This window comes from Agelaius tricolor, unplaced genomic scaffold (genome assembly GCF_023055355.1).
Source record: "Agelaius tricolor isolate 1412-34295 unplaced genomic scaffold, bAgeTri1.0.p SCAF_15, whole genome shotgun sequence".
Taxonomy (NCBI): Eukaryota; Metazoa; Chordata; class Aves; order Passeriformes; family Icteridae; genus Agelaius; species Agelaius tricolor.
Genome location: NW_027269275.1, coordinates 2,909,235 through 2,926,902, shown reverse-complemented (window position 1 = coordinate 2,926,902; position 17,668 = coordinate 2,909,235). Strand labels below are relative to the sequence as shown.

Genomic DNA, 17,668 nt, shown 5'->3' with positions numbered 1-17,668 from the left:
TGCTGCTCCTGTTTCTCAACTGGAGGTGGGTCAGCCCAGGCTGCCAGAGCCAAGGGAAGGAAGGGCAGGAATGCAGGGATTGGGATGGGACAGTGCCATGAGCCCACTCTGTATTTGTGGTCTGAAACCAGTCACTCACTTGGCAGCAGTGTTTTTTGGGAACATCAAGCCCCTGCTCATCCACTGTTTTACAAAATATGGTTCCCATGTTTTGGAAAGGCATTTTTAATATGGTTGCACATAGAAACAAATTAAAAAAAAAAACAGAAAAAAACATGTAAAAATAACCTCACTCTAAAGCTGCTGATTTTCCATGTCCCCAGGTAAAAGTGGTAGAAAAAAATTAGCTGTACTAGTCCAGCAATAATGGGCCTGGTCTTGATAATTTATAATAATCTTGTCATCCAAAAAAAAAAAAAAGGTCTATTTAGCTATGGCTTGAAAAGAAGCAAAGAAGTCCAAATGAGCTCTGGCAATGTGAGACAGAGAACAAAGTTTAAAGAAAATACTCTCAAACAAAGTGCTGGTAGAAAATACTTACAGTTATTAACACAAGCTTTTTCACATTTCCAAAAGCTGTAGAAGAATTGTTTCTCTCTAGCTAAAAACCAGTACTTAAATAACAGAAATGCTAATCTTTTCTATGAACTTCTTGTCTTAAGTAGAATATCCATCACTACTCCTAAATTAGCCTCCTGCTCAGATGAAAAGGGTGTTACTAAAAAGATCCAATTTCCAAAAATAAATTCTTAGTACTTCTGTTAAACCAAGAGGCTGGACTGCAATCCAGCACTGCTCACTGAGTGCAACTAAGTAAAGTGTCAAACAAGAGTTAGTTCAGAAAAGGGAAAATAAAGGAACATGCCAGGGTGGGATGATTTGTAAGTGACATCTCTTTGGATCAGTAAACATGCAGGGTCCCAGCTGCAACAAAAGCAGACATGTAATTCAAAAATATTAATGAGGAGGAGACAAGCAACTTCAATGCAAAAACTGTATTTTGACCAAAAAAAGAGCAGTCCAAAAAAGCTCTAGCCAAATCAGACCTTGCAAGCAGAGATTATCAGCAGCAAGGGCTTTAAGCAGCTTAGAAATTGCTGGGAGAAATCAGAGTGTCCTAGACCATAGAGGAGGTTGGATATTTGAAGGTGGAATTGGGCTCAGGGGGTGTTGGTACCATAGAACACAGAATCCTAATGATGCTTATAACTTCCAGAAACCCAAAGAAGAGAGATCAGACACTCTTAGACAAATAATACAGATTTCCAGTACCTTTTTACAGGGAAACATTTTGGAGGAGTTGAGTTTATTTCTGCATAGCAGCCCCTAATAAGCTCAGCAGAACAGCAGAAAGGGAGTTTCTAGGAGCCAAGCTGTGTGACACAGCTTCTGCAGCACTTTAGGTCCTATTCCCTACAAAAGACATTGAATAATGCAGATCCAGCTTCCAAGACCTTGAAATCAGCTTGCAGCCAGCCATCTCTATCAGCTGGCCAGGATGGTTTGAAGCTAGGAGGAGAGGCATGGGAGCAGCTCCATCTCAACTGGCACACGGCTCATGGCTCCAGGAAATCCATGGATCGGCAAAAACTTCAAGGAGACTTTGCCAATGGAACAATGGAGTTGTTCAGCAAAATTTGGGCTAGGAGAGCAGCAAAAGGAAGCAAAAACAACCAGAAGCCTTTGGAATTTGCCCCAGACCTTTATTTTTCCTTGAAGCACTGCAGCAAGAGAACAAGGAGCTTCTAGAGAGAGAGGGAAGCTGTTCATCATAATCCATTCAGATACAGAGCTCTGATTAAAATGCTTCACTCACTGAAGGTGACCACAATTTTGTTCATCAAATTATTAATATTTACAAAAGAATATTTTTAAAAGGGACAATAGACAAAAAAATTTAATTGTCTACATTTAAATTAAATTCTGTTCCTTAGGATAAAATATTCTTTTGGTGAAGTGTTAAAAATCCAAAGGGATCCACATATTATTAGAAGGTTCAAATTATTTTTAAATGAGGGAAAGCCAAAGCTATGACCACCCAGTCAAGCTTCTAATGAAAGCTCCTTTGGGCCTGTTGCTGTGAGATTTGTTACAGGTGCATGCAGGGGAGAACAGAATCCTTGACTGAATGTAAGATAAAGGAGGGAGGCTGAAAGGAAGGGGATAACAACATGACAACACAAAACCTGAGAAACTCCCTCAGTCTGAAACAAATTTTACAGAAACGGGAGCACCTCCTACGTATCTGAAGTCCTAAGTCAATTTTAGAGTATAAACAGGATCCACTTCTGCTCCCAGCTCAGCTAATTCCCTAGCACTAATCTTAGCACACGAAAAGAGAGAGAAGTCAGATAAAAGCTATCCAAAATGGGAAACAAAAAGGCCTTTGGAAATGCCTGGCATTTAGACAGTCAAATGTCTGAGCCAAAACTGTTAGTTTAGCTATTCAAAACAAAATGTTTGCATTTTCCTCAGAACAGGCATGTAATAGGGAGAATTCCTCTGACTCCACTGCGTGGGCAGACTCAGCAGAAGGAGAAGCAGCCCAAGTGTATCTGTACCAAACAACACAGTGCCCTGACAGAGCCACCCACAGCACTGCCACCACATCACCCTGGCTCCCCACCTTGCTTAATATAGATCAGGCTTTGGACAATTTGGCATTTATTGTGTAGCACGGCTACTTCACTTAAATATCAGGAGAATCATGCTAATGAACTCAATCCTATTTCTAGAGCACAGTATTGTTATGGAAATTACAATTTAGCATGGTTATAAACTCATCTTTGCAGTGGTGGGGGACACCTTGACATTCACCTTGGACATATATTTATCACAAACCCACACTGGTGTTACTACAAGCTCTTGGTTCAAACTGTAAGCAAGCCTACAATTGTTTTTTCAGGTACTTCTTCATTCCCTACTCTTTTTGGGTTTTTCCAGATTATGCAGAGGAGAAAACAGATATAAAGGCAGTGAACAGTTCAAGACCTACACTTCACATTTAACTATTTAAGAAACATTCTTTAATGACCTGCTCAGAGTTCACACTTGAAAATACAACTACAAGGAGATGCCATTTTCACTGTGGCAAGCCAAGCTGGGCTCCCGTGCTGATGTGCATTTCCAAATGACACATTCCCTGCCAGCAGCAGCAGCAGCAGCCCCAGCTGCTCCTGGGAGGCTCTGCAGGAGTGATTTCCTTGCTCTGAGTGCACACTTACCTCTCCTCCTATGGTGAGCAGGCCAGGAGCATCCAGCTTCCGTTTCTTGCGGGGGCCGATGGCTGCCAGCGCCGTCAGGTTGGCATCCCTCTGCCTCATCTGGGCCAGCTCCTGCTGCTGCATCTGCCACACAGGGAAAGAAATCTCTTTAGTTGGGTTCTCTTGCCTTATCTAAAGGTTATCTTCAGACCTGCAAGCATGAGGTGAAGTCACATGTGAGCAACCCCTGAGAGCATTTTGCTGCTCGATTCCAGCAGCCTGGCCATGGAGCAATGATGAAGGTACTGAAGTTCTTGTGACTTTTCACAGGATTTCTGCTTCCAAATATCTCAACTCTTTCCAAAACCACTGTCCTTTTCATTAAAAGCTGCCCTACCAAGTACTGCATACTAACTACACATCTCCAGTCAGTTTATGACTGATATGAAGAATATCATGAAGAATGGTGTTCTAACCAACACCTCTCCCAGTCCATCCTGCACTGCACTTCTGGAGGATTTTCCAATGGCAGGAAGAATGGCCAGGCAGGAAAATCCTCTTTTTTTGGGAAGGGAGTGCTGAGCTGGGCTGAGTTATAAGCTAGAAACTTCCCCAGCCCTGACAACCAGGACTGAGTCTCCATCCCAGTGTGGTTCCACCACCCAGCCCTTGGTTTAGGACACATGAACCCCCCTGCCTGATTTTCCATCTCCCTGTCACTCTTCTGGCACCACCAACCCAATTTGAATTGAAATACCAATCCAAATTTTAAATAATTGATTTTTTATCTTATATTTATTTTGAATGTAAAACATATCTGATATTTTATTTAAAAAATCTAGATTAATAAGATATCTCTATCTAAATGCTAGCCAAAGTAATGCTGACACAAAACCTTTAGAAACTGACTTTCCAAGTGCTTTCTGGGCTTAGGCTTTAGGTAAGAATACATTTGAACAGTTTGAAGCAGCTGCCAGCTGCATTATGTAACAATATAGCACATTACAGAAAATAGGAGAAAGTGCTCTGGCCAGCAGAGAGACAAAATTGCATATTCACTATAAACTGTGTAATTCTTTCAGAGTGTTAATGATAAGTGTCATATTCCCAAGAAACTAATATTTTAATAAATATTCTGATCAATACCACACAAGAATAATTGATTAGGCAACACAGTATATTATCTTAATTAGACAAAAGCATTCATATCTCTTAGCAATAATTCTTATTCATGTCAAAACTTTGGGTTTGCAAAATCTATCAATAAACTGAGAGGTGTTTCCTGTCTAATCCCACTGATGTCATTCTTGTTCCCACTTCAGCAGCAGTGCACAGAACAACACCTCGAGAAGTTCATGGGTGGTAATAAAAGCACTGAATGATACAGGCACAATTCCTCATTAAAATGAAACTGAACTGACAAGCAGAGATAGAACTGTCTCAGCCATTACCTACACATGATCTGCACATAAAAGCAGGGCCTGAACTATCTCAACCAATGCTAAAAGAAAAGGAGGTTTAAGAAAAAAAGTGCCAGTGTGAAATGTCTTTTCTCCATCCACCTCTGTCCAGAAAAAGCAGATCCACCTCATGCCTCTTTTCAGAGCAGCTCTCAGATGAATTCATTTGGCAGCCAAGACACTTGTGCCTGACCAGCTTTGGTGACAGGGAGTGTTTCCAGCTCCAGGGGATGGTGCCAGGGCCCCAGAGCCAGGGGAGGTGACCCAGAGAGCCCTGGAGGGCAGCACCCAGGAGCTGGAGGCAGCAAGTGAGGGCCCAGAGCTGGGCACAGCACTCGAGGTGTGGCCTCAGCAGTGCCCAGCACAGAGGGGCAGGCGCTGCCTGCTCCTGCTGCCCACACTGCTGCTGATCCAGGCCAGGTGCCATTGGCCTCTTGCCCCCCTGGGCACACTTTGGCTCCTGCTGCCCACACTGCTGCTGATCCAGGCCAGGTGCCATTGGCCTCTTGCCCCCCTGGGCACACTTTGGCTCATGCTCAGCCACTGTCAACCAGCAGCAGCACCTCTCCCACCTTTGTCCATGATGTGGACACTGGAACCTAACACAGCCCCAGCATCCTGAGAGCACTGAGCTGGAACTGGCCATGTTCAACCTGGAGAAAGACCCCCAGAGAGACCTCAGTGGGGGTTTCCAGTGCCTAAAGGCAGCTGACAAGCAAGACAGAGAGGGACTTGGGACAAGGGCCTGGAGTGACAGGACATGAGGGAATGGCTTCACACTGAAAGAGTGTGGATTTGGATTAGATACAAGGAAAAAATCCTTCCCTGGGAGGCGCTGAGCTCCTGGCACAGGCTGCCCAGAGAAGCTGTGGCTGCCCCATCCCTGGCAGTGTCCAAGGCTGTGTCCAGCCTTGCTGGGCACAGGGCTCAGAGCAACCTGGCACAGTAAAGAACAGTCTCTGTTCATGGCAAGGGGTGAACAAGATGGTCTCGAAGATCCCTTCCAAACCAAACCATTTTGAATTTTCACATTCTTCAGAAAATTGAATTCAGTCATTTAGAGTTTGAAACCCTGTTTTGAAACCCCATTAGAGTTTGAAATCCTGTCCCTTGCTCATGGCAAGGGATGAACAAGATGATCTCAAAGATCCCTCCCAAATCAAACCATTTTGAATTTTCGCATTCTTCAGAAAATTGAATTCAGTCATTTAGAGTTTGAAACCCCATTTTTCACACTTTCATGCTTTCATACATTTTGCAAGCACAGTTATTATCATAACTTCAGTATAACATTATCTAAAAATACATCTCTCATCTACAGGGTAAAAGAATTTCCTAAATACAAAAAAAGAAATGTAGAAAAATATCTCAATAATAGTGCAAAGGTCTATACATACTTCTCTTTGCCAACTCATATTAGGTTTTTAGCTCAAATATCTTTGGCTCTCTTCCAGATTAAATGCCAGTTAGCCAGAGCTGCCCGCTTACCCTTTCAAGGTAGATAGCAGCAGTGGTGAGCTCTAATCATTTACAAAGGTCATGATCGGAAGCTAGCCCGTGAGCAGTCATTTAAAATTCCATTGATCCCTATTTGTAGTCAGGGAAAGAAAATGGACATTTCAGCTGTATTGTAATTATGAGGCTTCAAGGCAACTGTAAATAGATGTGCAAATCTAGATACTGGCAAATACCTTAGAGAAGGAATTATTACTATAGTATAACATATATCCAGGAAAGGTTGAAGATAAAACTGCATATAAAAAAAGATCAATCATCTTTTTGCTAATTTGCCTTGCTTGCCAGCCTACAAGGGTTATCACAATTATCAGAAGTCTGATGAATATTTAAGCAAGGGCCAACTGGCTCAGAGTGATCTCAGACGAAGTTGTCAAGCTTTGCAGAATAAGAAATTCTGCACTGGAGTAAGTATTCGTTTCCTGGGAGGTGCAGGTCAGAAATACAGTCTGATACATAACTGGTATTATGCAAAGGTTATATGAATATTGTATCAGTGTCTTATCCAAAGTCACCATTTTCAAACCCACAGGAAGCTAATACTTACTTGGCTCTCTGTGCTACCTGTACTACACTACACCCTGGCTGTTTCCACGTGGAATTCAGCACATAGTGCCTCTTGTTGAGATTTTTTGCACATGTAAATTGTAAAGCAAAATGTGCCATTTCTCTAAATTTCCCATAGTGGGATAAATCTTGCCCTCACTTTGAAACCTGCAAGTTGGTTTTACCAAGAAACTATGGAATAGCTTCAAGAATCAGCAGAAAGCGTTGCACTCATGTATTCCTCAGGTTCTTTGTCCTCTCTTTTTTGATCACTGAGAAAAACTAAAGATGGCTCTTGATATCATGTACTAATCTTGACAAATGCACAAGATTTTCCACTACCTGCAATTCATCCCCTGACAGGACAGCTGGCTCAACAGACAGAGCCAAAGGAGCTGAGCTCTTTTCTACCCACACTGGGTGAATTCTGCTAAGACTTCATTCTTCACCTGCCTGTGTCTCTTTGCCCACATCACCAGCCTGGCTGTGTCTGCTATAGGCTCTCCAGACAAGGATCCTCCTCCTCTACGTGCCTCACTTACCATCAAGCCCCAGTGGGCTGAACAGACATTCCTGTAATACAAATAAGGAATATGCTGCCAGGTACAAAAGATCCAGACAGAAACACAACACAGTTTCTGATACTGGTTTAACAGCACACACTGGGGTAAACTACAGCAGGAAAGAATAACCCTATGTAACCTTCATGAATGCTGATCAAAAAATTTCTAATACATCAAACACATCATCAGTGGGATCACAAGATCCTGATGTTTAATAACATAGAGGCCGAAGTGTTGAAAATACTTGACAAATACTGTATTGCACAAATTCTCAACAATCTTTTATAAAATATCACTGGTGGCTTTTTATGCTTTCTTTAAAGCCCATCTGAAAGCAGAGAATCATAAAATTACATTTAAAAATAATCAGAAGAGTTATGATCCTGATACTGATTCCCAACAGAGGCCTTCAGCTTGCAGAGGTCAGTGTATTCCAGCTGGCAGGGGAGCCTCTCTGCACACTATTAACCATGAAGCTGCTTACAAGAAAACATCTTTGCAGTTTATGGATACTTACTAGCAAGACATTTGAGGAGACCTTATTAAGATTCCAGAGCACCCTTTAACACCCCACCATTACTGGCTTCTTCACACTCCTATTAAAACTTTATCTTTTTTCCAAGTCACTCACTTCTGTTTGTTCACAGCCTTCATCAGATTACCAGCACCACTCTCTTTCCTACCCATCATCTGCCTTTTCATGAAAAATACTGTCCCCAATTGTAATCTCAGTTCAAAATAATTTTTCACAGAAGTGATATCCTGACTTTGGTTCAAAAGAGGGGACACTGCACCTTGTGCACCAGATGCACACCCTGGCCTGTGGAGGCTCTTCTCCCCAGAGCACTCTGGAATCACATCCTCTGTATCAAGTGGGAATGATTTTGCAGCCAGCTTTGCTTACCTGGTTCCACTGTACCCCCCTCTGAATTCTCAGCACTAAGAATGACAGGAATTGAATGTCACCACCTTCAGTATTCTGAAATTACTCTTAGAAGTACCCCTAAAACTAAACTTCTGACTTTACATGATCAATTATACTTTAAAGCTAACAAAGCAGCCTGTTTCTACAATACAGTTTATCTTCTAACTAAGCCAGTTACTAATTACTGGATATTTAAACAAATTAAGCACCTGTTACTATCTGTACATCCTGATAAAATAATTTCCTGTTATTTAACATGATTTACCAGAAATGAATGTAACTCACTACATAACCAACACGATGCAACTGTTTGACAGCTGCATTCATTCACTCTTATTTTCATACCGGGCTCCTGATGCAAAATCTTTCTTTAACTTGCCTTTATCACAAATAATATGGATATATTTATCAATAGCATATCAAAATTTCTGTCCTCTGGGAAGAAAGCAATGCTTCAATTCAGAACCACATTCATTAACAATTAACTTTTTTCAAAGTAAAAATATTTATCTAAAACACAAATATTCCAATATATTATACAAGAAAAATGCTTACAAATGAGATACTGTTCCTTACTCCTTATCAAATCCAAATGTATTTTTAGCATGTGAGGTTTCTCATTTGATGAAAAGTACACCATAAGAACAAAGCATTATTTTGAACACTGACTTGTGATGGTGGCACAGCATTAAAAACACAGAAAGAACACTACTTTACCACTTTAATAAAGTGCAGCTAACCAGAGAAGTTCTAGAATTTTAGTTTGTTTTCTGTAGATCATTATTTGTTATGATCCATTTAGGTATTTAAGAAAGAAGTGCCACAAGCCATATGCCACAAGGAAGACAGCCATATGTCTATGTGAAGTATCAACACTAGATCTTAAAAGCTGGATTTAGTAATTTCCAAAAACCAAGAATGCACTTATTTGTCAGGCAAAACCCAGGCAAGGAGAAGTGAGCTTTGTCTAAAGCAGAAATGTAGATAAAATATGGGTATGAGCTGTAGGTGCTAAGGACTAAGAGCAATTTCCTTCCATATGATCAGAAAGTAAGAGGACAGCTGGAACTCCTAAAATTCTAGTCTACATATAAATACCTTCAAAAATTAAAGGGAGAAGAGGGAGTGGGATCACATGAGAGAGAGAAAGGTCAAGGAGGTGGTTCTGTGCCTACAGGCAGAATTCAGGGATGTTCTTTGGCCTAGAAGGAAAATAACCCAGTGACAGAGACACAGAGATGATTGTGAAGATAAAGAAGAAAGAGCTTAAGGAAGTAGTCATGTATGTTTAAACACTGCCAATATAGGATTTGATAAGGGAATAGAAGCCAAGTTGTAAAAGTAAGTTTCTGTAGTCACAGAGCCAACTCAGCCCACCAGGATCTACATTTTATCCACTTAAAATTCCCAACCTAGCTCAGAAATACCACCTAAGGAGAAATGAGAGGAGGCTCCCAGCACCACAGAAGCTATAAATATCAACAGCATTCATGGGTGAGGACAGCAGTGAACCCTGAGCAGGAACCTGGCAACAGAGGGTGCTAAATGGCAGAAATGTTTGATGACAGCAAGATCATATAAACAATGATTTAAGCATTGATTTCTAGCCAATAGGCATCAATGGAAATCCCTCCTAATTCTGTTTGCAATGGATGGCTTAATTCCTGATAACAGGGTCATATGCTGAGAAAAACTTGTCTTAATTGATGGCTCTGTAACATGTATCTATCAGTCTCAGCCACTGATTACACCCCCTGGAAAAACATCTTTTCTGCTGAGGAGTGCCTGAAATGCGGAACCATTACACATGTCCTAAGATGGCCACAACAGAAGGTGCAATTAAAAATGAAACTCATTAGAAACGCTGGCAGCAACCTCATGAAGTCCAGGACAAGGATGAAGAAGGATGGGTGCCTCAGTGAGTTTCAGGGAGCCTTGCAAAGCAGCCTGTGTGTGCAGCAGCCCTGTGCTGTGCCCCAGCCCTGCTCTGGCTCTGGCATCTCTCAGGGCCAGCACAGCTCCAGTTCCTGGCAAGGAACTGCTCCAAGCACTGCAAAAATGCCACACCAGAGAGGTTTCACCTGTGTAACAGCAGCTCATGCACCAAACACATTCTGTGAGACTTTTAAACATTCCCAGCTCTGACAAATTGTATCTAATTTTGCTCAGTACAAAGCTGGATGCTGCTCCTTCCCAAGTGTTCTCCCACAAGTCAGTAAAAGCTCCAGCTGTCCCTTGCAATGGCTGCACATCTAGCTGAACTAGATCAAGATTGTTCTTTACTGTGAAAGGTGTTTGTCTGTTGGGTTTTGGTGAGGGGAGTTTCTTCTTTTTTCCTACCCACACACTTTTAACAGCAGCTGAAAATTATTGCATAGCGTTAGGAAAAAAATCACCCTGGGCAAAGACCAAGCTGGGAATGTTTCAGCCTCAAGATGACTGTTTCTCAAAATAATGAGCATCTGAACACAGTTCTGGAATCTTAACTGGGGTACTTTGGACCAAGCATCTTTCCTACAACACACATTTCTGTTTATTACATCTAATTTCATCATGTTTTACAAGTTTACTCAAATTTTCCATTTAAACGTGCCCTATTACTTTCAAGATAATGTGTCAAACTCTGATACAGAAAATGCCAGGTGCATCCTGCCTTTCATTTTTATTTTTCCTTGAAATAAAAAGCCTTAAAATTGTAATTTTCTCTAGTCTTGTACATTACACAGTTCTATGGGATTTTAAAAATAATTACCCTTATATCTACAATTTCATCCCCTTACTACTCAAGACTACATACTGTCTGAACTGATATATATATATATATATACATATATACATATATGTGTGTTTGTGTGGGTGTGTATATAAAAAATAGTCACAGGTTTAATTTTCTTGGAAGTATCCTTAACAGCTGACTCATCATTTGTAAAAAATCAAAAGCATGAAGAATTTGAGATTTGATTTTAAACTCTTGCAATTTTTTAACATACTGGGTTACATTTTTTGATTTTTCAAATACAATGCACTATTCTTTAATTATTCATTAACTTAAACACATTTATTTCTGTAACAGTCCAACTATTCCTTAAGCTACATATTCCTATCTAGAGTAACACAGAGTCTAATAAATACTTAAGGAAGACATCCCTCAAACACCTCTGAAAGAGTTCTACAACAATGGGTATTTTGTCCTTCCAGTAACTTTAATCATTACATTCCTGCACTCCTCAGAATCTGTGGTTTGAGCTCCAGTACAATTTCTCTGGTTTTGGTTGTACTATTCCTCAAACCCTTTCTCTCCAGTAGCACCAGTTCCAGGCTCTCCTATGCTAAGCTGTTTTAAACCTTTCTATTTGTTATCTCCTGTAAGTGTGTGGCAGATTTGCCAAGCCAAATTTGAGCAAAGCCCATTTGAGCCAAGGGTTTCTGAGGCACAGACAAGTGGGCAGGATCAACACTGCTAGAGCTGGCAGCTTACTGGAGTGTCAGTAACTTACCTGTGGTGAGATCAGAAAAAAACTCTGAAAAAAATCCCCATAGAGCTGTTATTTAGTAATTATCAGTCTTATTTTTATTTTGGAGCAAAGCAACTATGGACAATCACCGATCTTCTCAGGGTGTTCCTCAAAGGACACGAGCCAGCATCAGTATGGGTGGGAAGAATATGAGCTGCAGAGCTCACTGGCTTCACTCAGGGGCTCCTCAACTCAAGAGCACCCAGGGCACATCCTCACTTCTGGCAAGAAAGATGGATGAGGTATTTTCCCTTTGCTCATCTAAGTGGGGGTTTACTATACTCCCCAGCTTGCTAGGATCTTCTCCTTTCCCACTGAAGTGAGGACTCAAACTGTTGTTTGAATCAAGATCAGGGAGTAAAACACACAGTGAAAGCCTGAGCAGAGCTCGGTCATGTCTAGAGTTACAGACTGAAGCAATGAGAGCAGGAAACCTGCTGAGCTGTAGCTTTGGGACAAGTGACAGGAGCACTGGCACGTGGGAGGACACTCAACACAGAGATGGCTTTTCTAAAATCGTGCACAGGAAAATAAGAGTGCAGGCAGTAATCCCAAAGACTGTGCTGCCCACTGTAACACAGGGCTCAGTGCTGGACTAGAAGGTGAATCCACTGCCCTGCTTTTCACATGGCAGGTATGCAATAAACCTCTGTGAAAATACCCTTCAAAGCCCTTCAAAACACAGGGCTCAGTGCTGGACTAGAAGGTGAATCCACTGCCCTGCTTTTCACATGGCAGGTATGCAATAAACCTCTGTGAAAATACCCTTCAAAGCCCTTCAAAACACAGGGCTCAGTGCTGGACTAGAAGGTGAATCCACTGCCCTGCTTTTCACATGGCAGGCATGCAACAAACCTCTGTGGAAATACCCTTCCAAGACTCTTCCATCGTGTCTGAGCAATACAACAGCTATTTGGATGCTGAGAACTCTCCATGGCTGCTGCAACTCTGTGTTACTGCTAGGGGAGTCAGATCAGGAATTTTATCTCCACCATCTTCTCCATGCATCAGGAGAGCATGGCCTTTGGTTACTTTTATTTCTGTTCATCTCTGGCACAACTTGAAATCTGAATATATTTAAAACCAGTACACCAGAACTGTACACCAGTACACCAAGAAGATGGAAGAAGTTCTGAATATATTTAAAACCAGTACACCAAGAAGATGGAAGAAGTTCTTGGCTGGTCTATCAATGAAGCCAGCTGAAGACCGAGGCACACAGGAAGATCTCATCTTCCCTGAAGTGAGGAGTGACAGTATTTCATACCATAAAATCTCACATCAGCCTGAAGCATTTTCCCCATTTTTTTCCAAATAAGTATTTCTATTTTTTGGTAAAATTTCTCTGGCTATATTCCATTAGCACAAAATTTCAGAATAGCAGAAATTTTAAGTGCATTTAAAATAGCAGGTAATCAGAAATTCTAGTAAGAGGCTTTATTAACTAGACTATTCCAAAAGAAAATGCCCAGATTTTGATACCAGTCCTCTAGCATTCTTATGGGAAATCTGCATCTTGAAACTGCCAGCCTCATTTGAGGAAATGAGGCGAATGTAGCAATCTACTAAAAATCATTTGGCTGTAATAAGTAATTTTAATCAAATAGTTAGAGAGAATGGCATTGGAGTTAATGTCTGAAGTGTCATAAACAGATGGGGAATGTGCAGTGTAGCGACTGGTTGTGCACTTTTAACGCAATTTCCTCTTCTGCAGTCTGGATTGTGGTTTGATCAAGTCTAAGTGACATGACAAAAACAAATTTAATTTATTCTGAAACTATATTCAACTAAAGAATACACAATACAGCAAGTGTGCTACTCTGCTGGAAAGTGAGGTTTGAGGCACAGCAAAACACCGGGAACAAAAATAGCCACACGCCCACCACCTTCTTCCCCTTAAAAGTTGTGGGGGTGGTGCTGGGGGTTCACTTGTAAAATGGAAGTTCCACTGGGCATGCAAAACAAGCTTGAATTTAAATAATCTACATCTTCTCTATTTTAGAGTGAGCTATAGCAAAAGTGCTGCTGCTCATTTGTGCTGCAGATCAAGGGAACAACGCACCACAGTGTGGGGACAAAATATTTCAAGCAATTTCTCAGACACTGACAAGTAGTAAATTAGGGAATCTTGTAAGTACAATACAGTAGTCATCCCCTTCTATTGATCACATATAATTTACATCTTACAAAGATGTGAATTCTTGCATTCTCACTCCACAAGGAAAATCTCAATGATTTATTCATTTCAAATAAAAAATAGAAGGTAGATGAGAAGAATTACTTCACAGGCTGGAGCTTTCTCAGGGCACTAGTGCTAGGCTCTTCTTTCGCACTGCCCGAAGGGCCTTTGTGTGCAAGTCCCTCTAATTAACAAGGTGAATCATGCAGCAGTTCCCTAATTAGTGAACATGACAAGCCAATGGAAACAAGCAGACAGACCTGGCGCACAGATATGGTCAACAAAAGGCACAGCAACACACCATTAAAAAATGCCTATTTCAAGTAAATAAAATAACAAGAGAACTAGCATAGCCATGCTTAATTTTCCTTTTCATGTTTTATGCTTATTCCTCATTTATTGCAGATATAAATAACGACACAAAAAATCAAGGTTTCCAACTGCAAGTCACACCACCTCTCCAAAATCAAAGACTACTTATCCTACGTGAATAAGCATCTGCTCAAGGGCCATTATTTGTTTTCTCTCTTGTTTTTCTGCTTTAAAGGACTGCAGCTACATTACACGCTTAGGACTTTAAGAATCCATTAATTAATTCTATTCAAAATTATTTTTTCTTGAAATCCTTTTTCACCAATAGATGAAAGGAGAGCAATAGTTGCACAATTATTGCAGTATAAAAAATGCCTACATTCTCAATATGTCATAATTTCTACCTTTTGTATGAGAATAAATAAATAATATAAGTGAATAATCAAAGAATCAGATTTGCATTAGAAAGGAAATGAGATGATCTAAAATGTACCTCCTTACCTTCCTCTTTCCAAGTAAAATATTTTTCATCTTTCCCTCTTCCTTCTATTTTTCCTAGAAACACTCATCCCATCTCCAAAACAACACAAGGGGGTTAATTAATTTTCAATTTATTGCATATTGAACCTTTGATTTAAATTTTTACAATCCTTCAACATATTACAGTTCTAAAATGTGTGTCACCACCAGCAGAATATAATTCTTCACAGAAAAACTCCACTATGTTTTTTGCTCTCTATTCCTTGGCATATTATCATAAGTAAGGAGAACTATAGATGAGATCCTCATTACAGGCTCCTCTTTCTCACAATCTTGGGGGGAAAAAAATTCTGATTTTTCTCTTTGAATTGTAAAGGTAGAAGGGTAAAACTTCATTATGTTCTAAAACTGGTGTTCAAAATCCTAATGTCTAAAAACCCACATTTTTCTGACCTGTCCAATTTTAAAAATATGGGAATTAAAATACTTTCCCCTAAGAAATAATTGTTCTACGCCCCCTTAAAGGTTGTCTTTTGGCCAGAAATTTGAAGACTATTTAATGATGTTCCATTACAGAACTGGCCAGCTCTTTCAAAGTGGTTTTAAATTCACAATAAACACTGTCAGGGATGACAAGGAGAACACTGGAATCACCACTGTTTGCTGCGCTCATTTCCCCCTTCTTGTCTGTGTGCACTTCCCAACTTGTCTCAGACCCCACCCAGCACAACCCTGCCTAGGACAGCTCCAAACCCAGGTTGGAAGTATCCACTTTAAACATCAGAGCACAAAGGAAAATCTGCTACCAAGTGAACTCTGCTGTGCCATATGCAGGCAGGAAGGGCTCAGCAAGCAGCCTGTCACAAAGGTTTACTGTTGAACAGAGCAGTGAGCAGAGCCGAGCTCCGCGCTGCTCACCCCAGTGCTGCACACGGCTGGGCTGCACTGAGAGCCTCCACCTGCAGCACCACAATCCAGGAGATGGAAACAGACACCACACAGGCACAGCCAGAAATCAAAATCACAACCTTTGATTGGCTAGGATGGATTTTCAGATAAATTGCATGTACATATATCGCTGGCCAGGGTCTGTGTCCAAATCACAAACAGGACAGGACTGCTGGGAATGTGCCTTGAGCTGGTTTATTTTCCAGCATCAGCCTCATTACATGGTTATGGCAATGGGAAGATGCCAGCAGCTCACATCCCAGACAGCAGACAAAGAATGAAATATTAAAAAGTTCTAAACTTAATAAGAAAGCTCTGTGCATTGTGTTTTAAAACTTACAAGCAAATATTGTATTCAAAATAAGCAAATATTGTTTTAACCAAAAATACGTATTTATACATATATAGTATAATACATACACAGTAATTAGATAAAACATAAATACATATATAGTAATTAGATAAAACATATACATATAAATACATATATAGTAATTAGATAAAACTACTGTCAATATACTTTTGCTTTGTGCAATTAGTCAAAAAACTTTTAAAGTAAGGTGTAACATTAAGTTCTTCAACTACTGTCTAAAATGTAAGCTAATAACATCTTCCCATTGTCATAACCATATAATAAAAGTAATGCTAAAAAATAAAACAACTCAAAACACATTCCTAACAATCCCATCCCGTTCATAACTTATACATAAACCCCCAACCAACAATAAATGGTGTTCTGTGTGAGGACTGAACTTATGATTTTTAGATTATGAGACTGATGCTGGAAAATAAAGCAGCTCAAGGCACATTCCTAGCAGTCCCGTCCACTTTGTGATTTTCACATAGACCCTGGCCAGTGATAACAGACACAGGTTATTTTATAGATACAACTGCAAAAGTACTTTGCATTTAAGCAAAACTGTTAGGTGCAGCTGATAACAGTAAATCCTAATTGTGCACAGGAGCTGTTATGATATGAGATGATACCTAACAGCAGAGGAACAAATTCTGTTTTGAATATTGCCACTGATGTCAGTAAGAGTTGTTCCATAGTTACAGTGGTGGGGCAGAAGGATTCAATTATAACATTTAAATGTAAGGGACACGCATTTAAAATGCAACAGGAGCAAAAATGCACTCAGAGGTGCATTTTATTTGACAGAGCAAAAATAAAAATCTCCATCACAGAGCAGTCAGATCATTCTCACACTTGCTACAGAGCCCACTACATGTCCTCAGCACTCCTGAATGCTGGCATGCCTGCTAAGGCAGACATTTCCTTAGCCACTGGATATAGGATGTTTGTTTTTCAAATTTCAGTACTTCCCAGAAATTATTTCTCCCCATAGCTAGATGGACAGATGAACATTTTAAACTGAGGAATTATTTTTAAAGCCTCAGTAAAAATTACCTGAGGATATTTATGAAATGTACATTTATGATTTTTTTTCTTTTGTGTAGCTGAGCAGATCACAGAAGTCATCCTATACTGCAATGTTAACAGAAGCATCCATTGACAAATTTAAGAAATATATGCATTTTAGATAGCAATATAGATAGATTTAGATAACAATGTACAAGGTATTTAAATATTATAGTAGCTCTCTATCCAAATCATCAAATAAATAAAGGAACAGAGCACTGTCACATATTACTGAAACCCAGCACCTTGTACTGAGCACCACGACTGCACACAAAACACACAGAAGTTTAATTCAATAGTTCAGCATATTTTACCTCTATGTCAACTACCAGATTAAACATTGACAAAACTGGGATAAAGAAATGGTCTCAGGAAACTTTGCCAGTCTCTCATGGCCTGAAGTTACCTTTCTCCTCTGCTAAAATTCAGAGTATTGTTTGATTTTTGCACCCTAAAATAAGGTACAAGTTTTCAATCTGAGACTTAATTACAGAAACTCATAAGGTGAGCTAATGGAACTCCATATTCTTTAGGTGTTTCCATGCAACCTAAAAGTGTGTACCACTCTATCTTGTAGTCACCTAGATCACAAAAAAGGT

General features: G+C 40.2%; 1 protein-coding gene across 1 annotated transcript in view; it reads right to left on the bottom strand.

The window, feature by feature from the left end:
• LOC139596190 (transcription initiation factor TFIID subunit 4-like) overlaps window positions 1–17,668 on the bottom strand; it is a 158,582-nt gene that overhangs the window by 47,189 nt on the left and 93,725 nt on the right. The window contains exon 14 of the mRNA XM_071440229.1: window positions 3,225–3,347. Coding sequence (XP_071296330.1) covers window positions 3,225–3,347 — 123 coding nt within the window. The remainder of the gene's footprint in view (window positions 1–3,224; window positions 3,348–17,668) is intronic.